Source organism: Capricornis sumatraensis, chromosome 7 (genome assembly GCF_032405125.1).
Source record: "Capricornis sumatraensis isolate serow.1 chromosome 7, serow.2, whole genome shotgun sequence".
Classification (NCBI taxonomy): Eukaryota; Metazoa; Chordata; class Mammalia; order Artiodactyla; family Bovidae; genus Capricornis; species Capricornis sumatraensis.
In genome coordinates, this window is record NC_091075.1 from 61,349,559 (window position 1) to 61,376,195 (window position 26,637).

General features: G+C 36.4%; 1 protein-coding gene across 1 annotated transcript in view; it reads right to left on the minus strand.

Moving 5' to 3' along the window:
* Positions 1-26,637, minus strand: part of PDS5A (PDS5 cohesin associated factor A) — a 115,523-nt gene that overhangs the window by 26,583 nt on the left and 62,303 nt on the right. The window contains exons 9-18 of the mRNA XM_068974907.1: positions 26,379-26,473; positions 24,751-24,896; positions 22,438-22,589; positions 21,205-21,318; positions 19,196-19,277; positions 17,986-18,034; positions 17,618-17,757; positions 14,040-14,155; positions 4,822-4,927; positions 2,937-3,097 (exon numbers count right to left, since the gene is read on the minus strand). Coding sequence (XP_068831008.1) covers positions 2,937-3,097; positions 4,822-4,927; positions 14,040-14,155; positions 17,618-17,757; positions 17,986-18,034; positions 19,196-19,277; positions 21,205-21,318; positions 22,438-22,589; positions 24,751-24,896; positions 26,379-26,473 — 1,161 coding nt within the window. The remainder of the gene's footprint in view (positions 1-2,936; positions 3,098-4,821; positions 4,928-14,039; positions 14,156-17,617; positions 17,758-17,985; positions 18,035-19,195; positions 19,278-21,204; positions 21,319-22,437; positions 22,590-24,750; positions 24,897-26,378; positions 26,474-26,637) is intronic.

Below are 26,637 nucleotides of genomic sequence, written 5' to 3' on the forward strand. Positions count from 1 at the left end.
CTTGTAATAATGGAAGGCTAGATATTAAGAGCAGTACTCTAAACCTTTATGCACCTCAATCAAAAAACTGGAACATATGCTAGTCAGTGTGAAGTCTACCTTGAAATTTATGAATGTGCCATATTTCTCTCCATACAGTTTAGAATAATGAAAAGGATTTTCATGCACAAATATCAATACATTCCTTGACTGAGCACTGCTGAAGTCTTTCTTTCAAATTCATTTACCAAGGTAACGGTTCTTATAAATAAGACCAGTTAGTAACAAAAGAAGGTAAGAGTTTTGAGTAAACTGTCATTAAATATATTAATTCCTCTTAGCCTAATGAAAGGATGATGCATAGGTCAACCTTAACCTTTCTCCTTGTTTTTCTAGTGTGCTATAATCCAGGTCAGGAAGCAACAGTTAGAACTGGACATGGAACAACAGACTGGTTCCACATAGGAAAAGGAGTACATCAAGGCTGTATACTGTCACCCTGCTTATTTAACTTCTATGCAGAGTACATCATGAGAAATGCGGGACTAGAAGAAGCACAGCTGGAATCAACATTGCCGGGAGAAATATCAACAACCTCAGATATACAGATGACATCCCTTATGGCAGAAAGTGAAGAGAAGCTAAAAAGCCTCTTGATGAAAGTGAAAGAGGAGAGTGAAAAAGTTGGCTTGAAGCTCAACATTCAGAAAACGAAGATCATGGCATCCGGTCCTATCACTTCATGGGAAATAGATGTGGAAACAGTGTCAGACTTTATTTTTTGGGCTCCAAAATCACTGCCGATAGTGACTGCAGCCACGAAATTGAAAGACGCTTACCCCTTGGAAGAAAAGTTATGACCAACCTAGACAGTATATTCAAAAGCAGAGACATTACTTTGCCGACTAAGGTCTGTCTAGTCAAGGCTATGGTTTTTCCTGTGGTCATGTATGGATGTGAGAGTTGGACTGTGAAGAAGGCTGAGCGCCGAAGAATTGATGCTTTTGAACTGTGAGGTTGGAAAAGACTCTTGAGAGTCCCTGGGACTGCAAGGAGATCCAACCAGTCCATTCTGAAGGAGATCAGCCCTGGGATTTCTTTGGAGGGAATGATGCTAAAGCTGAAACTCCAGTACTTTGGTCACCTCATGCGAAGTTGGAAAAGACTCTGATGCTGGAAGGGATTAGGGGCAGGAGGAGAAGGGGACGACCGAGGATGAGATGGCTGGATGGCATCACGGACTCAATGGACGTGAGTCTGAGTGAACTCCAGAAGATGGTGATGGACAGGGAGGCCTGGCGTGCTGCGATTCATTGGGTCGCAAAGAGTCGGACACGGCTGAGCGACTGAACTGAACTGATAATCCAGTTACACAACCAGCGTTGTTACTGAGGTCTGCAGTGTTGTGCTTCTCTGCTTTCTCAATAATTCCCTCCTTCCTTCCCGATCAGTCTTAAGAAAAGCTATGACAAACCTAGACAGCATATTAAAAAGCAGAGAAATCACTGCCGACAAAGGTCTGTATAGTCAAAGCTACGGTTTTTCCAGTAGTCATGTATGGATATGAGAGTTGGACTATAAAGAAGGTTGAGTGCTGAAGGATAGATGCTTCTGAATTGTGGTGGTGCAGAAGACTCTTGAAAGTCCCTTGGACAGAAGATCAAACCAGTCATTCCTGAAGGAAATCAACTCTGAATATTCACTGTAAGAACTGATGCTGAAGCTGAAGCTCCAATACTCTGACCACCTGATACGCAGAGCCAATTCATTGGAAAAGACCCTGATGCTGGGTAAGATTGAGGGTAGAAGCGGGTGACTGAGGATGAGATGGTTGGATGGCATCACTGACTCAGTGGACATGAGTTTGAACAAACTCTGAGAGATAATGAAGGACAGGGAAGCCTGGCGTGCTGTAGGTCACGGTGTCACAAGGAGTCAGACACCACTTATTGACTAAAGAACAAGTCTTAAGAACAAGAGGTTTTATTCCTCATGTCCAAAGTTACCTCTTCTACTGTTCCTTCTGGGACAGAATTCCTTTAAGTATATCCTTCACCTTAAAAAGAGTATACATTTTCCCACTTTGTAAAATTCACAGTAACTTTAGCCCACTGTGTCAATCATTTTTCCTATAATGTACAAAGATAAAAATTATCATTCCTAGAGTATAAACTCCTTGACAGCAGGGACTGACAGTGGTAATCTTTTATATTAGCCACTACAGTGCTGACGATGAAAAGGATATACAATAAATGTTGAATTATTTCTCAAATTAAACTATTAGCTCACAAATCCAATAAAAACTTAAGGAATCAGGAATTCTCTTATTCTATTAATATATCATGAGGAAAAATGGGTTTGATTTGAATTTACCTCAAACTATTTATATAAATAACTTGAACATCTGATTATAATAGCTATCAGCAATGTGCTCTTCCTCCAAAAGACATCACACTCTCAGTACAAATTTTGATCCTAAGGCAACCTCTTAAAGCTGCTAAAGTAAAAATACCAAAATGTACTTCATTCTTATGAGGAGAGGGGAAGTACTCTAGAGAGATAAAAGAACCATGACCAACAACTAAGCAACTAATGAACATTTCATTAAGCACCTTTGATTATACAATTCTTGAGTGAGATATGAAGGCAGTACCTACTGAATTTGGAGTTGGAAAAAAAGAAATAAATTAGAAAGATATAGTAATCCTAAATTCTGTGGTAGCTTTAGATAATCAATATTAATATTTAAAATAAAAATTTTAGGTTGTTCCTCTGCCCATATTGAATGGTAGAGGAGATAAGTCAGACAGAGAAAAGAGGAAAACAAAGGATACAGAAAAGCAGCTTCTAAATAAAAGTCATCTTTCCTCCTCAACGTGTTCCTAAGGGAAACAATGACCCTAAGATTCCCACACTTGGAGAACTCTTGTGTTTATCATAAGAAAGAGCGTACTCACGATCGTATTTGGGGTAGGTCTGTTTCTATTTTGTGGCCTGTGTTTCTAAAAATCTGTATAGCGGCTTCTGCTACTTTGTCATCTTCCATTCTGAGGCACTGCAACAGGGACTCATACGTCTCTGCAGAGTGGAACGAGGTAGGATGTGTGAAAGACAGAACCTAAAGGAACAGATATAATGTTTTAAGTACAGACAATGGTTATAATCCATTAAAAGAACTGTTTTCTACTAGAAATAAAACTTAAATTATGAGCTGCACATGCTAGCAATACAATCAAGACTGTACCATGTAGTCTCCCTTGAGGTCAGTTGTGGCGAACAGTTCTTGACCGACAGCCCTGGTCCTGTTTTCTTCCTTACCTCTTAGTCTATTCTGATACTGGGAATGTGGGAAATGTGGCTCCTTTTTCATGGGAGTGAAATGCTAACACTAGGAACAAAATGCTAACACTAGGCTTTATTTCATTGGCAAAAGATAACCTATAAGAAAATATTTTAAGTGAAATCCATCACAAAAAATTTACTCATAAGTAGTTGTTATTGAAAAATTTTAATCATGATTACAAACATAAATAATTGTTCCCTTTATTTATTAAGACATAAGTTCTAAGCTATCCTTAAGGAATTTCCAGCAAGTTAGAGATAATGTGTCTACAAAGTTTACCTTCCATGAAGCAAAAACAATTTAGTCAGCATGACACATGGAATAAGGCCTAAAAGAAAAATAAAGAGGTAGGGAATGGAGTATGTAGCCCTCATTAACTTATTATATAAGCATTTTTAAAACTGATTATAAAGTGGAGAGAGTATCTCATTTGGTAGGGTTCAGAGTGATAATATTTACTTATGAGGTTTTAAATATTCAGAGAAAAATGAGGATTTAAATTTGAAAAGCTGAATCAAACAACCTATTAAAAATGTTTGCCTTAAAGATGATTTTCCTCTGTTTAAAAAACTTTTATTTCCACCATGTGGAACCAATCTTGTCTTCTGTCACTCCTCAAAGCAATACTTCTAACTACTCAGGCTACATCCACAATCCCTAAAACATGCCCCAAATTATTCTCTTTGAGGATGCTGTGCTCCCCCTCTAGACTAAATTATGGCTCTAATTGTCCAATTCTCTGACCTCTTTGGCAACTGTTTACCAATTGTTTAAAAAAAAAAAAATCCCAATCAGATAGTGATGTATTATAGTAATTCCTGTGAGCAATCCTACTAACCAATATGCAGGTTATTTGAAAGGTAAGACCAAATCAGTTAGCACATACTGTTATAAGCATAGCAGGCATGCATATGATGAATGAAACAGCAAAACTCCAAAAATATTATTTTATAATGTAAAATAATTACATTAGTATAATTCAGAAAACATGTCATTTTTATAAAATGTTGTATTACAAATTTTAATCTTTTGAATAACTTCCAATGAAATAAATCCTGACCCTTGCATATCTTTAAGGTGATTCATATTATAACTGCAGAATACATATGGAATCTAGAAAAATGGTATTGATGAGCCTAGTAAAGAACAGACTTGTGGACACAGCTGGGGAAGTTGAGGGTGGGAGAAGTTGAGAAAGTGGTATTGACAAATATATACTGTCAGGTGTAAAACAGTCAGTGGGATGTTGCTAAATAACACAGGGAGCCCACTCAGCCAGGTGCTCTATGATGACCTAAAGGGGAGGGATAAGGAGAGGGGAGGACGGCTCAGGAGGGAAAGGAGATCTCCTTTCCCTCCTGAGCCTTCCTATATATAATTATGACTGATTTGCACTGTTGTATAGCAGAAACCAACACAAAATAGTAAAGCAACTTTCCACCAATTAAAAAAAATGAATTAAAAAAAATATGACTGCAGAAAAACTGTTTCAAAAATACCTTAAGAAGTTCAAGTCCTGAACGAATAGCTGTATCTGGACTTACACCCTCCTCTTCGTCATCTGCTGTCCCTTCTATTGATTTATTCATCAGTTTTACCAGTGCACTATTAAAATAAGACAATCTAAATTAGTAACACTACTAGATTAGTGTATCTTAATTGCATTGTAGCAGAATATAGACTCTATTAAACATCAAATTAAATATTTTCTGGAAGAAAAAGTTATTCTGTGATTTTTTAAACTCTCCTCTCTACATGACAAATGAGCTTATTTTAGTTTATTCTCCCCATCCATGTGTAACAGTAATTCTAACGAAAAGCAACAAAACTGGCAAATGTACCAGAAATATGTATTTTTAAGTATAAGCAATGTAATATTCATATCCATAAATGGAGATCATTTGTAATTTTAAGAAAAATGTTAGGATGGCAGTTGCTAAATGGACAAATGAGAACTCACTCAAAACAAAAAGCAAATAGTAAACACATAAATGAACAAAGGCACTGAATTAATCACATAATTAATTTACTGAACCACTAATTCCACTCATAGAGATTTATAGCAAAGAAATTGAAAGCAATTCATGAGAAGCAGTGCGCTCTCTCTATATATACACACACAGAATCAACAATTTAAAAGTATTTAATGTTCAACATTATTAGTTTTTCAAATACAACTAACCACCACAAACTAGAAATTACCTGGTCAACAAGATACTATTTTAAGTTAAAACAAACATGATCTTCATTCTTGAGATTTCATTTCCTCATTAGTGATGTCCCAGTACAGGCAAATATTCAACAAACTTAGCTTTCACCCTACCTCAAAACAAACCCCCTTCCCCATTAGGTGTGTGTGTGCTCAGTTGTGTCCAATTTCCATTAGAAGTCACTCCTTATTCACCTCCAACTCCTTCGGCCCTAAGCATCCTGATCTACTTTGTGCTGCTATACAGATTTGCCTATTCTGAATACTTCATGTAAGTGGAGTTCTCAAGGTTCATCTTTCCCTGGGTCAGGAAGATCCTCTGGAAGAGGAAATAGCAACCCACTCGAGTGGGCTACACTCCATGGGGTCACAAAGAGCTGCACATGACTGAGCACACGCACACACATATGGTACCTCCGTGCATAACTTTTGCAGGACTGTCAAACTGCTTTCCAAAGCACCTCCAACATTTTACACCCATTAGCAAAACATGAAAGTTCCAATTTTTCTACATTCTTGCCAGCTCAACTTTTTGATCACAGCCATGCTAGTGGGTGTAACTAAAGTGGTGAATCACTGTAGCGATATACACATAAAACAACTGTCATCACCACAAAAACTTACCTTACACTTCTGTGGTTAATTCCCTTTTCCTACTCTGGCATTAACTGATCAACTTTCTTCCACTAGAATTTTACCTTTTATAAAATTTTATATACTTTGTGTTTGACAACTTCTATGTGACATAATGCTTTTGAGACTCCTCCATGTTGTTGCATAGGATCAGTGTGAACCACTGAATGAACTTCCTCTCTATTGCTGGTAAGTATTTTGTTGTATAGATATACCACAGTTCAGTTCAGTTCAGTTCAGTCGCTCAGTCGTGTCCGACTCTTTGCAACCCCATGAATCGCAGCACACCAGGCCTCCCTGTCCATCACCAACTCGGGGAGTTCACTCAGATTCATGTCCATCGAGTCAGTGATGCCATCCAGCCATCTCATCCTCGGTCATCCCCTTCTCCTCCTGCCCCCAATCCCTTCCAGCATCGAAGTCTTTTCCAATGAATCAACTCTTCGCATGAGGTGGCCAAAGTACTGGAGTTTCAGCTTTAGCATCATTCCTTCCAAAGAAATCCCAGGGCTGATCTCCTTCAGAATGGACTGGTTGGATCTCCTTGCAGTCCAAGGGACTCTCAAGAGTCTTCTCCAACACCACAGTTCAAAAGCATCAATTCTTCGGCACAGTATTTTTATCCAATTACCAACTGATGGACTTTTGGGTATTTCCACTTTAAACACAAGTAGCGGTGGTGGTTTAGTTGCTAAGTCATGTCTGACCCTGTGATCCCATGAACTGTAGCCTGCTAGGCTCCTCTGGTTGTGGAATTTCCCAGGAATGACTACTGGAGTGGGTTGCCATTTCTTTATCCAAGGAATCTTCCTGACCCAGGGATCAAACCTGTGTTTTCTGCATTGCAGGTAGATTCTTTCACTGTTGAGCCACCAGGGAATCCCAAAGACATAATGATGTCTTCCTTTCTTATACGCAAATGTCTAATAGTGGGATTCCTGAGATGAGACAATGTTGAGATAATCTGATGCTAAAACAAACTGCTTTCAACATCACCAACACACTGTTAGTTACATATACGTCAACACTTTGTACAGTCAGTTATTGGAAAAAATGTTTTGATTTTTGGTTATGCTGCGTCCTTGTCGCTGCTCAGACTTTTCTCTAGTTGCAGAGTGCGGGGATTACTCTCTAGTGGTGGTACAGACTTCTCATTGTGGTGGTTTCTCTTGTTGCAGAGTATGACCTCTAGGGCATCTGGGTTTCAGTAGTTGGGGCATGAGGGCTCAGTATTCTACACTTCCTAGGCTCTAGAACACAGGCTCAATAGTTGTGTGCCATATGGGCTTGGCCGCTCTGCAGCACGCGGGATCTTCCCAGAACAGGGATCAAACTCTCGTCTCCTGCACTGACAGGCAGATTCTTAGCCACCAGGAAGCCCCTGTATAGTCGGCATTTTTAATTTCAGTCAGTATCCCCGAGTTTACATAAACTCGTGTCCATCGAGTTGGTGATGTCATCCAGCCATCTCATCTTCTGTTGTCCCCTTCTCCTCCTGCCCTCAATCTTTCCCTGCATCAGGGTCTTTTCAAATGAGTCAGCTCTTCGCATCACGTGGCCAAAGTATTGGAGTTTCAGCTTCAGCATCATTCCTTCCAATGAACACCCAGGACTGGTCTCCTTTAGGATGGACTGGTTGGATCTCCTTGCAGTTCAAGGGACTCTCAAGAGTCTTCTCCAACACCACACTTTAAAAGCATCAATTCTTCAGCACTCAGCTTCTTTATAGTCCAACTCTCACATCCATACATGACTACTGGAAAAACCATAGCCTTGACTAGATGGACTTTATTGACAAAGTAACGTCTCTGCTTTTTAATATACTGTCTAGGTTGGTCATAACTTTCCTTCCAAGGAGTAAGTGTCTTTTAATTTCTTGGCTGCAGTCACCATCTGCAGTGATTTTGGAGCCCAAAAAAATAAAGTCTGACACTGTTTCCACTCTTTCCCCATCTATTTGCCATGAAGTGATGGGACTGAATGCCATGATCTTAGTTTTCTGAACGTTGAGCTTTAAGCCAACTTTTTCACAGTTGACATTATGTATTAAAAAAAAAAAATTATTTCCATTTTGAAAAAAATATTCTGATTTAAGCTATTAGAAAGAAATCCCATAAAACACATGAATTTATAAACAAAACTACAAATATTTGATAAAATTTATACGTGTATCTGACTATGCATAATTTTCAGTGCATGCATTTATTTAATATGTGTTTACTGACTACTTATTGTGAACTGAGTCTCAGGGTCTATCCTGGAACTACAGTGTACAACAAGGCGGGTATAATTTGCTTTCATTACAGCATGGGTGAGATCACCATTATAGTTCTAAAAGTTATATGAGGCAGATCCAAATCTTGAAGCCAGAACTATAATTCTTCTTTTTATGAAAGTAATTTTACTGATTTGTAAATAAGGTAAATAATACATACTCCAAAGACTTCACAGAGTATGATGAAGCGAGAGATCATCACCAATCCAAATGCATGTTCAAAACCGCTTGGGAAATCTTCCATGTGTCCCTTTCTTTCCTATCCTATAACAACTGCTATAAATCTTTATCATTCTAACTTAGGTCTCCTTTTTAAATTCTTCCCCTGAGTAGACTACCTAACTTTTGACCTAAAGGAGAACAATGGAGCTTTTAGGGAAAACTGGAATTTTCCATACCCTATTTTCTAACTTCTTTTAATTTGTATCTATCATTTTTTAACATCATAGGGGAAGATTTTCTTCTTACTGGTCCATTTTTTTTAAACTGATGGTACTCCATCATACTTCTATTCCCCTTAACCTATCTTCAACCTCTTTTAATATCTTAAAGAATTTATTTATTTATTTCACTATACTGGGTCTTATCAATAGCTGTGGCATGTGGGATCTTTAGTTACAGCATGTGAACTTTCAGCTGTGGCATACAAATTCGTAGTTTCAGCATGTAGGATTTAGTTCCCCAACTAGAGATCAAACCAGGGCCCCTGCCTGGAGTCTTAGCCACTGGACTACCAGTAAAATGCCACTTAGTACCCTTTAACGGTATTGAAATATTTAAAATCACTCCATTAAAAACAAGAAAAGGCTGTATACAGATTTCTTAAGAGGCAGGTCAGGTGGTCTGGTATTCCCATCTCTTTCAGAATTTTCCACAATTTGTGGTGATCCACACAGTCAAAGGCTTTGGCTTAGTCAATAAAGCAGAATTAGATTTTTTTTTCTGGAATTCTCTTGCTTTATCAATGATCCAGCGGATGTTGGCAGTTTGATTTCTGGTTCCTCTGCCTTTTGTAAAATCAGCATGAACATCTGGAAGCTCATGGTCTATGTACTGTTGAAGCCTGGCTTGGAGAATTTTGAGCATTACTTTACTAGCGTGTTAGATGAGAGCAATTGTGTGGTAGTTTGAGCATTCTTTGGTATTGCCTTTCTTTCGGACTGGAATGAAAACTGACCTTTCCAATCCTGTGGCCACTACTGAGTTTTCCAAATTTGCTGACATATTGAGTGCAGCACTTTCATGATTTGAGATAACTCAACTGGAATTCCATCACCTCCACTAGCTTTGTCAGTAGTGATGCTTCCTAAGGCCCACTTGACTTCGCACTCCAGGATGTCTGGCTCTGGGTGAGTGACCATAACATCGTGATTATCTGGATCGTGAAGTTCTTTTTCGTATAGTTCTTCTGTGTATTCTTGCCACCTCTTATAAATACCTTCTGCTTCTGTTAGGTCCGTACCATTTCTGTCCTTTATTGAGCCCATCTTTGCATGAAATGTTCCCTTGGTATTTCTAACTTTCTTGAAGAGATCTTGTGTCTTTCCCATTCTATTGTTTTCCTCTGTTTCTTTGCACTGATCACCAAGGTAGGCTTTCTTATCTCTCCTTGCTATTCTTTGGAACTCTGCATTCAAATGGGTATATCTTTCCTTTTCTTTGCTTTTTGCTTCACTTCTTTTCACAGCTATTTTGTAAGGCCTCCTCAGACAGCCATTTTGCTTTCTTGCATTCCTTTCCTGGGGATGGTCTTCATTCCTCTATCCTGTACAACGTCACAAACCTCTGTCCATAGTTCATCAGGCACTCTATCAGATCTAGTCCCTTATTTCTCATTTCCACTGCATAATTATAAGGGATTTGATTTAGGTCATACCTGAATGGTCTAGTGGTTTTCCCTACTTTCTTCAATTTAAGTCTGAATTTGGCAATAAGGAGTTCATGATCTGAGCCACAGTCAGCTCCCAGTCTTGTTTTTGTTGACTATATAGAGCTTTTCCTTCTTTGGCAGCGAAGAATATAATCAATCTGATTTCGGTGTTGACCATCTGGTGATGTTCACATGCAGAGTCTTCTCTTGTGTTGTTGGAAGAGGGTGTTTGCTATGAGCAGTGCATTCTCTTGGCAAAACTCTATTAGCCTTTGCCCTGCTTCATTGTGTACTCCAAGGCCAAATGTTCCTGTTACTCTAGGTGTTTCTTGACTTCCTACTGTTGCATTCCAGTCCCCTATAGTGAAAAGGACATCTTTTTTGGGTGTTACTTCTAGAAGGTCTTCTATAGAACCGTCCAATTTCAGCTTCTTCAGCTTTACTGTTCGTGGCATAGACTTGGATTGCTGTGATACTGAATGGTTTGCCTTGGAAACAAAGAAAGATCATTCTGTTGTTTTTGAGATTGCATCCAAGGACTGCATTTTGGAGTCTTTTGGTGACTATGCCCACAGTAGTAGATACAATGGTCATCTGAGTTAAATTCACCCATTCCAGTCCATTTTAGTTCACCGTTTCCTAAAATGTCGACGTTTACTCTTGCCATCTCCTGTTTGACCACTTCCAATTTGCCTTGATTCATGGACCTGACATTTCAAGTTCCTATGCAATATTGTTTTTTACAGCACTGGACCATGCTTCCATCACCAGTCTTATCCACAACTGGGTGTTGGTTTTGCTTTGGCTCTGTCTCTTCATTCTTCCTGGAGTTATTTCTCCACTGATCTCCAGTAGCACATTGGGTACCTACCGACCTGGGGACTTCATCTTTCAGTGTCCTATTTTTTTGCCTTTTCATACTGTTCATGGGGTTCTCAAGGCAAGAATACTGAAGTGGTTTGCCATTCCCTTCTCCAGTGGACCAGATTTTGTCAGAACTTTCCACCATGACCTGTCCGTCTTGGGTGGCCCTACATGGCATGGCTCATAGTTTCATTGAGTTAGACAAGGCTGTGGTCCATGTGATTAGATTGGTTAGTTTTCTGTGATTGTGGTTTTCAGTCTGTCTGCCCTCTGATGGAGGTTACTGAGGTTTTGGTTTTTCAGTGTTTGTGGTTTTTAGTCTGGAAACTGGGTCTTGTTCTGATGGGCGGGGCCATGCTCAGTATATCTTTAATCCAATTTTCTGTTGATGGGTGGAGCTGTGTTCCCTCCCTGCTAGCAATGGCACCCCACTCCAGTACTCCTGCCTGGAAAATCCCATGGATGGAGGAGCCTGGTGGGCTGCAGTCCATGGGGTCCCTGAGGGTTGGACACGGCTGAACGACTTCACTTTCACTTTTCACTTTCATGCATTGGAGAGGGAAATGGCAACCCACTCCAGTGTTCTTGCCTGGAGAATCCCAGGGACGGTGGAGCCTGGTGGGCTGCTGTCTATGGGGTCGCACAGAGTCGGACACGACTGAAGTGACTTAGCAGCAAACTATGGTGGAGGTAATGAAGATAATGGTGACCTTCTTTAAAAGATCCCATGCATGTTCTGCTATAGTCCATGCCCTCAACCCTGCAGCAGGCCACCACCAACCCACGCCTCCGCTGGAGACTCCTAGACACACAGGCAAGTCTGGGTCAGTCTCTTTTGGGGTCACTGCTCCTTTCTCCTGGGTTCTGGTGCACAAGGTTCTGTTGTGCCTTCCAAGAGTCTATTTCCCAGTCCTGTGTAAGTTCTGGCGGCTCTGTGGTGGGGTTAATGGCGACGTCCTCCAAGAGGGTTTATGCCATACCCCCACCCAGAGCCTCTGTACCTGTGGCAGTCCACAGCTGACCTATACCTCCACAGGAAACGCCCAAACACAGTTCTGTGTCAGTCTCTGTGAGGGCCCTGAGTCCTGGTACACACAAGGTTTGTTTGAGCCCTCTGAGCATCTCTGGCAGGAATGGGGTTTGATTCTAAATGCGAATTCACCCCTCCTACCATCTTGCTGGGGCTGCTCCTTTGCCCCTGGATATGGGGTATCTCTATTAAAAATTAATAGCCAAATACCTTCAGTTCAGTCACTCGGTCGTGTCCGACTCTTTGCAACCCCATGAATCGCAGCACACCAGGCCTCCCTGTCCATCACCAACTCCCGGAGTCCACTCAAACTCATGTCCATTGAGTCAGTGATGCCATTCAGCCATCTCATCCTCTGTCGTCCCCTTCTCCTCCTGCCCCCAATCCCTCCCAGCATCAGCCCAGCTGTAAAAAATCACCATGTTTTTCTCAGAATGTTAGCTTTCTTATTTGCTAATAAGATTAAAGGATAAGATCTTAGTTAAAAAACAAACATCACCATTACAGATTGAATTGAAAACCCTAAATTCATATGTCAAAGTCCTAACCTCCAGGACACCTCAGAATGTCACTACTTGGAAACAGATGAGATTTTAATTATTTAATGAGATAATTAAGGTAAACTGAGGTCAGATGGGTGGGCCATAATCCCAAACGGCTGTTTTCTTATGTGAACAGGTCAGGACACAGACGCGTGAGGAGACCAAAGAGGAGGTTATCTGCATGCCATGGAGAGGCTCCAGGAGAAATCAAACTCGATCTTGGACTGCTACTCTCCACAACGTGAGAACACAAATTTCTGCTGCTTAAGCCACACAGTCTGTGGTATTTTGCCATGGCAGCCCTAGCAAACTAACTCGATTGGCATTTTAATACAACCAACACTGAGTCGGGCTTCCCTGGTGGCTCAGAGGTTAAAGCATCTGCCTGGAATGTGGGAGACCTGGGTTCGATCCCTGGGTTGGGAAGATCCCCTGGAGAAGGAAATGGCAACCCACTCCAGTACTCTTGCCTGGAGAATCTCATGGAGGGAGGAGCCTGGTAGGCTACAGTCCATGGGGTTGCAAATAGTCAGACATGACTGAGTGACTTCACACACACCTTCACAAACAGTGAGTCAGGTACTAGTAATGGCTAGAACCAAGTCTCCTAATTCAAAGAAAAGAGAATCAATAAATGCTAGTTAGTAACCCCAAATGGAAAGATTTATAACTGATAAACTGGAAAAATGATTACTACAAGGTAAAAGTATTCTCAGAAGTTTACAATTGAAAATCATTAGAATTAATGAAATGTATGAAATTATGCAAACAATTAATCAAAGACAATAGATGTCAATGCTTGTGATGCTAGTCTGCATATTTTTTACATATTATTACTAATTTTCGCACTCATCCACAAGATGTTATACCCATATTAAAGTTAAAAATAAAAACTAAATGAGAGCCAAAACTGGTAACACAGATGTGTTCTGAAAGCAGATTAGTCTAATGGCAATCTTGCGCTCCTTCCATATATTCTGTTTTCACATATCTCCAGTGAAGGGTTAAGAAAACTCAAAGGCTGATGATAGCTATAGATTTTCTTATGTTCTAGGTTTTCTTTAATGAGAACATACAAGCTAAAAATAAACACAAGATTTCTTTAAAAAAAAAAAAAGTTATGAAACAAACCAACGATCAGAAAAGGAGCCTGTCTTTCTTTCAACTTGAATGATACCTGATATAGGTTCCCTGTATACCTTTTTAGGTCTCGTTGGGGACCCAGAATTTAAACTTACAGCACTGTAGTTTCATATTATATTTTATTTATGAATGAATATAATTCCTAGTTTACCTGATGGCTTCTGAATCAATGTGCACAGGTGCAATTCTTTCCAACAGAAATTTGACCATCTCTAGAAAAGGATTTGTTGGCTGCTTAGGGTTGGCAAGTTTCCGGGCTATTTCTCTCTAGAGGAAGGAAAAAAGTTTCACTGTAAGTATCATCCTTTCATGTTTTTCAAAATAAAAATGATCCTAGGCATCAAAAGCATCTAAGGATTCAATACCATCAGATGTAAAAAAGAAAAAAAAACTTTCTCTGCTTTATACCCTAACTAAAATGATATACTCATTAGGCAAGCACTAGAAAATCTAGATTGTAGAGGGAAAAAAGGGGGGTAACATGGTATGATTTATGCCTTTTGTCATATTTCTCCCATGAAATTACTACATAGTAGACAATCTTAAATGCTATATATTTTTACAACTGATATGCATTTATTTATTTAATGGCTGCATTAGGTCTTAGTTGCAGCCTGTGGGATCTAGTTCCCTGACCAGGGATCAAACCTGGGCCTCTGCAAAGGGAGTGTAGAGTCTTAACCTCTGGACCACTAGGGAAGTCCCTTTAGTCTCTACTTTTGAAAAAATTAAAACAATTTATACTGTCATGGGCACGTTTCAATGGTATACTTCATAGTCTGAAAAAACTTTTCTTTCGGTCAACAATTTTTTTTTTAAAGAGGAGAAGACTTTTAAGTGTATAAAGTTTTTCAGTTCTGGAAGATCATAGTTGAGTTCAAAAATGGTGACATTATATCAAAGAGCTCCTGTAAGAGAAAAGATATTATTGCTGAAAGTTTCTAAAGAATATAAGGATTTAATGATTGTAAGAGACTGAATCATCCAAAGACAAGGTTAAATTTATAATGTGTTGGGTACTAGAGAAAGAAATTTACATTAATAACAAGGCTTTTCATTGATTATTTCTGATGAATAAGTGAAAATGTTAGTTGAGAAGATAAAGCACATTAAAAGTGCTTTCCAAACTATAAAGCAATGTAACAAATAGCAGTCACTCTATTATTAGTTTTTTCATGGAAAAAAAAAATTTAAGGAAATGTGTCCAAGGGGATAAAGGAAACAAATTTCTGTTGTACTTTCAGTGACAAAAAAAAATTAATTAGTTAATTTGGCTTTGCTGGGTCTTAGTTGCAACACTCGGGATCTGGTTCCCTAACTAGGGAATGAACCCGGGCCCCCCTGCATCGGTAGCAAGGAGTCTTAGCCACTGGATCACCTGGGAAGTCCCTCAGTGACACAAATTAATTATGAAGGTCATATTAAATTAGATAGCATCTATGGTTGCTATTAGAGTGTAAAAATCCCAAAGACTGAGATTCAGAAGAAAATTTATTAGTCACTACAAAGTGCTTGATTTATTTTGCAAGTAGTAATTTACTCAGCAAAATTTCAGCATTTGAGAAAATAAATATTTTAGTCAGTGCTTATGTCCTTATACACTTTGCTCTATACTACAGATACACATTTAAAATTAATTTTGTATTATCTTTTGAAATCAGACTTACTTTGTGCAAGTCTTCCTAAAGAGGGGATTTTCTCCCACTTGGTATAAATTTACTTGCTTTAACATAAGATAAAGTCAATAACTGTTTAACAACAACTATGCCACTGGAAAATTGCTAGGCAAACTATATAGTCAGTATTAAAAAATAGAAGAACTAGGCATTAGAAAAGAATTATGGCATTACATATAAGTACAGGAAAAAGAGTAAATCACATTTAAGCACAGTGACAGCACTATATAAAATATACCAATGTATATAAATAATGATATATTTAAGTAGTTCTTCAAACTACATTTTATGGATATAATATTTAGGTAATCTCTCACAACAATTATTTTTAAAAAGTCTACCTGTCATAATGATAAGTGTAAGCTTATACTGGGGATAAGCAAGAAGCCAAATTAGTATGTGGCAAGTAGGCAGCAACAAATAAACAGTTTCCTTTACACATTCAAAAAAAAAAAAGACTTTCCACATCTCTACTCTCCTGCTTCCTACCATCAAATCACCCTGAGATGTTTTCCTTGCATCTGTTTTGCATATACTTTCTGGATTTGGAAGCTCTTAGATATATTTGTTCTGACAAATAGCAGGAATCACGTTACTATCACTTTTCAAACTCAAGTCCTATTTTTCTCAAACCAGAAAGTACCACTTGATTATTCATTCTTAAGATTTGTATTTCTTGAGCAGTATTCAGTTTGTATGGGTTCTTGCAAACGATGAAATATATAGAAAGAACACTGTCATGGGTCTATTAAGATCTGGACTCTACCTGAAGCTCAGTCACTAGCTGTGAAACACTGGATGAGAGACTTCACCTCTTTAAAACGTAATCTTTATCTGTAAAATGAAGTGGTTAAACCAATTATCTCTATGGTATTTTTCAAGCCATTTCATTCTATGATCCAATTATATTAGTAGATACCCAGCAGAACACAGTATTCTGGAACTGGAATTCTAAATACCAAAGAAGTAAATGAAACCTTTAAATGTTTTCAGCAAACCATCCTGTTCAGAAGTGCAAAGACAAGGTTATTTGGGGCACTTGTGACATTCACATCCCTAGGTACAATCGAAGAATCCATTGCTCTCTTCCCTAAACTGGCTTCCTCCCACCTCTTCCTAATTACTACTCTTTTAAGATCCACTTAAAGACCCTATATGCCTACTAGACTGAGGGAAAAAAAAACATATTCCATGCTCCCAAATGACTTTGTATATACATCTGTTTATAGTCCTTATCCCTAATCACATATTTAAATAATTATCTTTTTAGAGCAGTTAGACATAAATAACTGATATGATTTTCTTTCTCTTATTCATCTGTACAAGCACAATGTTTGTCATATATGTGTAATACTGTATTGTGTTATTTATGTGTAATACTGTCATATATGTGAAATAGAAATTTATTAATATTAGGTAGGATACCTATATCCATATCTATCTATATCCTCTTAACAATCCTGTGAAGTTGCTAACATTTAGAGATGAAAAAAATGAGTCTCAAAAATACTAAACAACTTGCTAAAGGTCACACCAGTAGTAAATGGTAAAGATGAAATTAGAAACTGTCTCATAAAATGGTAAATAAATGAATGAATTTTTCCTTGGGTATTTGTCAACAATTGGTTTTCTATAAAATAGTCTAAAAATAGAATGAAGACAAAAAGCCTAAACAGGAATTACCTTGTTTATAAATGTGTATATGGCAACTTAACTATTGCTGATATACTGACAAGGGTTTTTCCTGTGCTGATACATGGGAGAATACACACACACACTAGAAAATTCTTATTTATCTAATAAATGTCTGCTAAATACAAAGCATTTTATCTTGCTCAATTCCCAGGACCAATCTCCCTGGCTTACTTCTCTACTGTTTTTCCTGGAATTTTGACAAGTATATCTGACCACAGATATACTCCTAGGTGATTCAGAGCTCACAATATTGTTACATTCACACAAATAAAATAATTTATGTAAAGCAGATTTTAATGAAATCTAAGTTTCTATAAGCAAAGCTAGAAGAACAAATACAGAAGTATAATTTACTAACCACACAAACATCTGCCTGTTTGCACGAACAGGTTGGACTGATTAACAACTCCAACTGAGACCGCAGTTTCTCATCATCACCGAGAACTTGGTTAAATTTCTTCACAAAATCTTGTGCTTTCCCAGGATCAGGCAAATTCTCTAGAAGATTAAAAGAGAATCAGTACTGCAAAAGAAAAACTACTAAACTAAAAACCAAGCTGTCTTAAAAAATACTGCTGTCCTACCAAAAGATAAGACTATATGGGTCTTAGAAATAAAATTATTAAGGATTATTTTTTCCTACTAAATAAGTATTAAGCTGATAGTTCCACTGGGTAAATTATTTGATGTCTGCTATATACCTACAGAGTCAATAAACATACTCACTTGCTATGGTCATCAGTTTTCCAAACATAGCTGAACAGTTAGCTTCTGACTGAAATTTAAAACAGAAACAAATGATGTCATACGTGCTAACAAAATTTCATTAAGAAAACCTACAGTCAGTATTGTACATTTTCTTAAGCTAAAAAAATCCATCACAATATACCCAGTAGGAAATGGCTTACCATATCTACAGCCTATGTAGATAACAAACAACCATGGAGTAACAACTATCAAACTAGCACAAACAGAAGGAGAGGACATGCCAGCAGGAAGATATTTTAAAAATTTTGAAAGTTATATAACTTTCATAGGGAAATTATCTTGTCAGAAAACAGAAGAGAAAATAATGAAAACAATTATCATATCAAAATTACTGTGAAACTATACACCAAAGAAAATTAACTAAAAATGTGTAAAGTAGAAAAAATTTCTTTCTGAATAGTTCTACTAGCTATTCTGTGGCCCATTAATTAATGTATCACCTTCCTTCCTACAGCCCTTTCCTCCATTACAAGAGTACTATTTTATTAATGAATCTGTATGATCCCATGGACTTCCTGCTTTTGTTAAAGTTTTGTTGGATCACAATCATGCCCATTCATTTACGAACTATCTGTGACTGTTTCTGCACCACAGAGGCAGAGATAAGCAATTTGAGAGACTGTATGGTCATTTATCAAAAAAAAAAGACAACACTTGCGTTAGGCATCCATGGCCACTGAGGGGGGTCTCTGTGCTAAGTACACCTACTCTAGCAAATATGTTTAGAAGCATTTATAAGAGATTATTTATGTTTCTTTTTTCAACCTTCAGAAAATGCTGGGCAGCATTTCTTTGTTAATTTGACTTTGGAATATTCAAAGGATTGATATCTGATTTGATACTGATGCTACAATGACAGACCAAAAGTCAAAGAGGAAAAAAGTTTGACTTCTAATATAACTTTATACTGAGGTTTAATTCTAATTATTTAAAAATTGATAAACTATAAATTCTTAGTGTCAAAATACTTGATATACTAGAAAACACCATTTCTGTGCTCATGGTGAAAAATATTTTTTTTATATTCATGTGAAATGCAAATTTATCTTGGATAACCACAGAAACTGACATTTGGAAAATAAAACAGCTGAGATACTTTTGCTTGCTTCATTATACAGAAAAATTAACAATGACTAAAACTGTGAATTTAAACAAATCATGAACCTACTGTAGGCTGCTTGTGCAAATCCAACAGTTCTCGTACATGACTTCTAAGCATGTTCTGACACTTCCACATTTCATTGAGAGCTCTGTAAATAAAGTTATAAATATGAAAAATATACATAATATAACAATACTGGTAATTATTCAACTTTACTACTTTTCTCACTGCATGGTGTAGATATACCATTCTTCTACATCTACCTAAAATTTAAAGCTTCAGAAAATTTACTTATTAGGATTAAGATAGTTTGGTTTAAAACAGTAAACATAAGGCTTCTTATGAGAGAACATATTTGAGAAGTTTTCAAGGATGAATAGGATCTTGCCAGGTAAACTGAAGGAATTCAAAGACATTCTAAGCAGAGGTAGCCAGAAAGTTCTGCTACAAACAGAGAGAAAAATGTCATTAAAGTACATGGCACACACGGGGACGTGAAAAAAATTTATAGGCTTGGAGCACAGAACGTGAGTGGGGGAGCATAAGGAAGCTGGAAAGTACTGTAGAAAAGGATCAGATCATGAAAGGCCAGGCTAAGGAGGTATGCAGGAAATAGTGCAGATGACTTCAAAAATGAATTTCTTAGAAATGATGTGGATTCAAAACATGCCAAATTTAAACTGAGTTTCTTTACTCTAGATTATTTTCTCTCCGTGATAGCAGATTTTCTTCTCTTACAAACCCACTCTGTAATTTCAGGTGCTCAAAATTAGTTTATTCCTGAGTACTCTTTGCCAAATGTAAATAGATCAAGACCCGTGGCCTGGAATTTACTATCTACAGTGAACGTTATGAACTACTTGCAAATCCTTAAAACGATGGCTGACGTCTTCTAATAGGGTATGTTACTCTGCGGACTTTCTGCTGAAAACACAGAATCTCAATCCAATAATGAGGAAACACTGAATGAACCCGAACTGAGAGAACATTCTATGAAATAACTGACCTATGCAACATTGTTCTGAAAACTGTCAAAGTTATAAAAGACAAAGACAAACTGAGAAATGGTTCTAAATTTAAAAAGACTAGAGACATGATAATTAGACATGCAACATGTAATCCTAGAAAGGGAACAAAAATCCATAAAGGACATTATTTGGACAACTGAGGAAATTTGAATACACATTGGATTATACAGTATTTTATCAATATTAAACCTCCTGACTCTCATGAAAGCACTCTAGTTATATAAAAGAATATCCTTGTAATTAAGGAATACCTATGTATTAGATGTAAAGGAATGCAGTGTCTGCAAATTACTATCTATGGATCAGAAGAAAATACGTATGTAAAGTACGCACAAACAATAAAGTAAATGGTCAAAAATTAGGAATTTCACTAAATGGGATTTTAAAAGTTGTGTTATTATTTTTGAAACTTTTCTGTTAATTTGAAATTATATGAAATTAAAGGTAATATATATATATGTAAATGTAATAGCTGAGGTTCTTATTCAGGAGAATCAGAATTCTCAATGAGAGGAGTTACTTACTTTTTTAAAAGCTTTATTAAAGTGGAACGCCCACAGATTCTAAGTGGCCTGGGATAGTTAAGGTTTATGGTGGCTGTCTGAACAAAATTATTCATAGTGCCTTCTTTCAATCTCAAAAATACCTGTTTTGACAATCAATCATACAATTATTCTACACAGAAGTGATTTGGACATGTTCTCCTGACAAAGAACCAGTTCTTATTTCTTAGGCTTAGTATGGTAAACCTCCAATAAATGTGATTTAGATCCCAGTCAACAGGTGCACAAAAGATAATTTTGACATGGGGACTTCTCTAAATTCCTGAAACCATATTGCTCAGTTGCCAAATATACCTATGCATACAGGAATATTTTTGCTTTTAACTTACTTGAATTTACATGATAAAAATTTTCTCTATAAATATTTATCTGAGATTCTTGATTCAACTAGAAGAAGCAATAACCCTATCAACAGCAGTTAATTAGAAATGATTAAATAAATAATTGTATAAAGTATTCAAGAATCATTAAAAAAGTAACTTACTTGACAGCATTTGGATCCAAACTAGCATATAAATAATACAAGCATTTCATTCTCTCTTCTGTTTCCAGGTTGTGGGGGACAAGATACTGAGCAAAGATTTTCTCTACCAATAGTCTATGAAGCAAACAAACAAAGAGAAAAAAACCCCAAGTAACAAAATTGTTTTTCAGAAGCAAAAGCCATTTTATATTTTAACCACCTCATGCAAAGATACCATACCAATGGTGATACCGATGTGTGCAAATAAATGGAAAAGATCAGTATGTGATCAATGTTTTTCCTTGCAAGTATAGTTATTTTTAAATTTAGAGCTACAGTTGTTACTGTGGCTTTACACTTTGTCAGCCTGAAACATCTGTTCTAAAAGGGTTATGTTATATATTATTCCTAAGCACAGGATGCTAAGCCTGTTCCACCTGTTAGTCATCATCAGTCTGGAGCTATCAGAAATTATTTAACATTACAAATGAAGCTACGATCAAGAATTACTAATTTTCAAAAAATGTATCAATTTCCTCTGATTACAGTCTAGCTCCTTTTCCATGTTGTCATTTTGTAAAATCAAGGTGATCTTCCTTCATCATCCTGAAAATCAGCTTCTCTCATGCAGATCTGTCTTCATTGCACATTCTAAATTTCTTACCATATTTAAATATCCTCTTGCTAAGCTTATATTTATTATTCAACATCACTGGAATAAGGATTATTATAAGGATTGTAATTATAAAATTATTCTTATTTAATCCTTATTAAATATAAGGACTCCTCATCAGCCAATGAAATACATAATCAATGTCAAAGTAGTCAAACTCAATAAAACACTGTGAAGTATTTTGCAAGAAACAAAATTATTACTGTAATCCAATAGAGAATTATGAGTAACATTCAGAAAAGGAAAACAACATAAGTTCTCATCTCAAGAAAAGAATTTTCTATATATGGGGATGGAAGTTAGACTTACCAGGTGATCATTTGGCAATATATACAAATATAGAATCATTATGCTTATACACTTGAAAGATAATGCTATACGTCAATTATGCCTAAAAAAAAAATTATTATGCTAACTGATAATTCTGACTATAGTCTTTTTTAAACATGATATGTCTAAACATGCAGCAAGTGATTTCTGAACTTAGAAACTAAGTATTATGAAAAAAATCAAACAGAAACCATATTAAAAAATTAAAAGCACTTATATATTCATCCATTTTACCAATATATGGAACTCACTTGTCATCGATGCTATTCTGATAATATATATGCAAAAGTTTGTCCTTTATCCAGGTGACTTTCTCTGCAGCTTCCTTTCCTGCTTCACCATGAAGACAGTATTTCTTATAAAGCTGAGCCAGACCCATCATAGCTTCTTTTCTTACTCGCCACTAGAAAATACAAAATTTACTAGATGAGCTAGATACCAAATTTTAGTATAATAACTGGCAAAAATGATGATTTCTTCCAATAGGTTGCAGATTTAGTGTGCATAGATTAGTATAATACTTATTTTCATAAAAGACAAATCACTTAAACAACAATTTTGATTATGTTTCTGTTTAGAAATCAGACTAGTTTCCAAATTATCCAGTGCCAATACTACTAGATCACCTATCAATTTTTTATTTTCTTCAAAGCCAAGCAACAATAAATCTTACAAAAAATCTTATTTGATTCTCTCTAAAAAAAAATTTGGCCAAGTTTTAGGAGTGATTAAAAAATAACAGAAAATGTACAATTCAGTTTACAAACAAAAGCTGAATCATCTGGAATGTTCTTTCCTAGTTATATTCCTTTTGATATTAACTCAGAATAAGAAGAGCAAAATTGGGGCGGGAGGTTGGAGAGAGGTTCAAGAGGGAAGAGACATATGTGTACCTATGGCTGATGCATGTTGATGTATGGCAGAAACCAAAATAATATTGCAAAGCAATTATCCTCCAATTAAAAAGAAAAAAGAGCAAAATTTGGTATCAAAATCTTAGAATTATAAAGTTGGAAAGCACCTTAGTGATAGTCTTAAGTGAATTTTATTACTTTGTAATCAAAAGGGCAAGTCAATTACCTAGTCACACCCTAATCCATGAAAGACTCTGGGAGTTAAAGAGACTGGAGGGGTTTAAGAGGAGGGAAGAAAGGTGATCAGAGGAGGGTGGACAGAAAAAGAGATTATAAAAATCTAGAGTCAGAAAGACAAAAGAACAATATAATAATAACCACAAGGTACTTATCTCTAATAAATCAGAGTATACTTATCTTTGGTTTATTTAATACTTTCTTGAAATTTTTCTGGTATACTTTCCTCAATTTTAGATTATTTAGTAGGTGAAATGAAACTGTTCCCATATAGCAAGTAAAAGATGCCTTTTGACATTTCTAACATGAAACCAAAGAATGTAAGCAGCGAAATCGAAGATATCAATTCATCCCCACTTTTTAGAGAAAACAAAATTTAGAAAGGCTATATTTTAGGTTATTTAATTCATTACACCAAAATAACAGTTCCTAAAATGTCCAGTAGGCGTTATTAAGACCATATCATACAGTCTCAGTTAGCAAGAATCATTTACTCAGCTCATCCTGAAATTATAAACAGATACTGACAGAAGTAGAAGTGAAATATTTCTAAAAGGAAGAAGTAATAAAAATGGCAATACTTGAAATCTGGTTTGGGGGCTGGGGAGGTGGTAATTAACAACTAAGCAATAGGGAGTGTTATTTCATTTAAATTAATGCCAAGGGGAAAAAACTCTTCAGATGGAGAATTAATGACACAGCTCAACAAGTTAAATGGTGTTTATATATCTCTGCCTCCTATGACTATTTCAAAGCAATTTAAAGAATGCATCTTGCTATATATTTCTATAGCAAGATACTGCTTTTCTATCTTGAAATTATAGCTAAACTGCATTAGTTTCAGGATGGTAGGAGATTTTTAAAACTGTGCTTCAAATAAAATAGCACACTTTTAAAGGCAACCTTTGTTCAGCCTGCCTTGCCTATATGTCTCTTATGGTTGACACTATTTCTTAGCAACTATTACTGTTCTTAGTACTACTTTTATCAACCCACATTTTAAATTGCATCCACATACAGGAAATTACACAAAGAGTAATGACTAAACATCATTTTGACTCTAAGCTTAGCATAGCAATATGGAAACACCACTTTTACAGGAAGTATGATATTCCAAGATAGGTACTTCTGCAAATGCTAACTATTAAGGAACCAAATGGTGATGATCACTATTCTTCTGAAACTCATCATGTAAGTGAAAAAGTAAAACAAACCTTTAATTTTGCTGCTCGTTTTGTAAAGGTGAGCTAAAAAACCCATACTGAAGATATGAAAAGCTATAGAATCCAATGTATTTGTTTGTAAAAATAATGAAAAGTTTGCCAGAAATATATAAATTTTGAGCTCTTTATATTTGGTTATTGTATTAATTTGACTTTCAAGATAACTTTAAATATAAAATGATTTCTATTGTATTTTGCTAACAATGTAAACATAGTAAATTAAAAAAGAATAAAATTCCTCAGGTTTTACCCGTTTGTCCAGTGTTCTTTCTCTTACAAAGCCAAGTAGCTGATCATTCACTAAGGCAAGGTCTCTTTTGGCAGCAGTTATTATAGTAACAATAACATCATGACGAATAGCTTCTTCTGGATCATGGGATCGAACTTTCAAATATTCTGAAACAAAAAAAATTAAGCTAAATGTAAGCTATAATATTCATTATGTTCACAATAACAAACAAAAACCCTAATGCTTTTATGTCTATATACTGGAACAATTGTAAAATGAGGCGTAAATTAAAATCATTCAATTTTTGAGGTGGCAAGTACATAGTAACAAAATAAACTATATCATACTATTTGTTACTGAAGAGTTACATGTTAATAAATAATATATCAACATTATGGAAAAGTCAAATCAATACCTGATTTGAAATCAAAGCAGCACCTGATTTATACAATACATATTAAAAGACTAAAAAAAAAATACAATAAAAGTTCTTATAGCATTATACAATATAAAATAACATTCTATGACCTCTAAAAAAAATCCTAGATAATTATGATATGAACAAAGTTATTTCCTCTCCTTTGACAAACACTTTATTTTTGGAAAAATTGATAAAAATTTGGTAAAAAATTTGTTTATTTTTGTTTGTGCTGGGTCCTTGTTGCTGTGCAGGCTTTTCTCCAGTTGCCCACGCAGAGGCTACTCTCTAGTTGTGCAAGCAGAGGCTATTCTCTAGTTGCAATTCTTGGTTCTAATTGTGGTAGCTTCTCCTGTTGTGGAGCATGAGCTATAGGGTCATGGGCTTCAGCAGTTGTGGCATGTGGACTCAGCAGTTGTGGCTCCCAGACTCTGGAGCATAGCCTGAGTAATTGTGGCACACAAGCTTAGCTGTTCTGTGGCATGTAGGATCTTCCTGGTCAGGGATTGACCTGTATCTCCTGTATTGGCATGCGGATTCCTTACCACTGAGCCACCAAGGCAGCCCGGTAAACAGTATTTTGATTGTGGTGGTTTAGTCACTAAGTTGAGTCAGACTCTTGCAATCCCAGGAACAGCAGCCTGCTAGGCTCCTCTGTCCATGGTATTTCCAAGAATACTGGAGTGCACTGACATTTCCTACTCCAGGGGATCTTCCTGATCCAGGGATCGAATATGAGTCTCCTGTACTGCAGGCAGGTTCCTTACTGCTGAGACTCCTTATATTGAGCCTGAAGCCCAAGTATTTTGATAGAAGCAATTTATTTGTTACAACCAAATAAGTAGGTTTAAATGCTTTATTTCAAGTGAAGAATGAGAAATTCTACTAATCTATTTCAGAAGAAATCACTTATCTACTTATTTTAAGGCATGTTACTATACTTAATTATCACAGAGATATAATGATTTGTGCCCAAACTGGAACTCACAGGTAGAGTCTACTTCTTTAAACTATCATTTCAAAAAACTTCAAAGGATTACAATGTGAAGATTTCAAACTTAATTTTATTGTATAAACATGAAATCACTTACTAGTCCATGACTGTTAAGAGATCTGAAACAGTGTGCCAGAGTGAAACCTATTCAGAAACTGAAGTTAAAGTCAAAGGCCACATTTAAAATATATTTGTGTGATTGGGTTCATATTTCAATAGACCAGACACCTTCCTTACCTGTGAGATCCTTTGCTAAATCTGGGTGATTCATTAAACAGTGACTGGCAAATTTCACACTTTCTAATCTCACAGGAACATGAATGTCATTAAATCTATACAGAAAAAGATTGCTAAATATTAGTCGTGAGGCAAAACAACTATTTTCAAATAAGGTACATCAACAGTACATAAGGTATACAAACAGTACATAAATATCTATTAAAAAAACAATGGTTACTGATTAGAAAATATGCTGGTTATTAAAATGACAGTTACA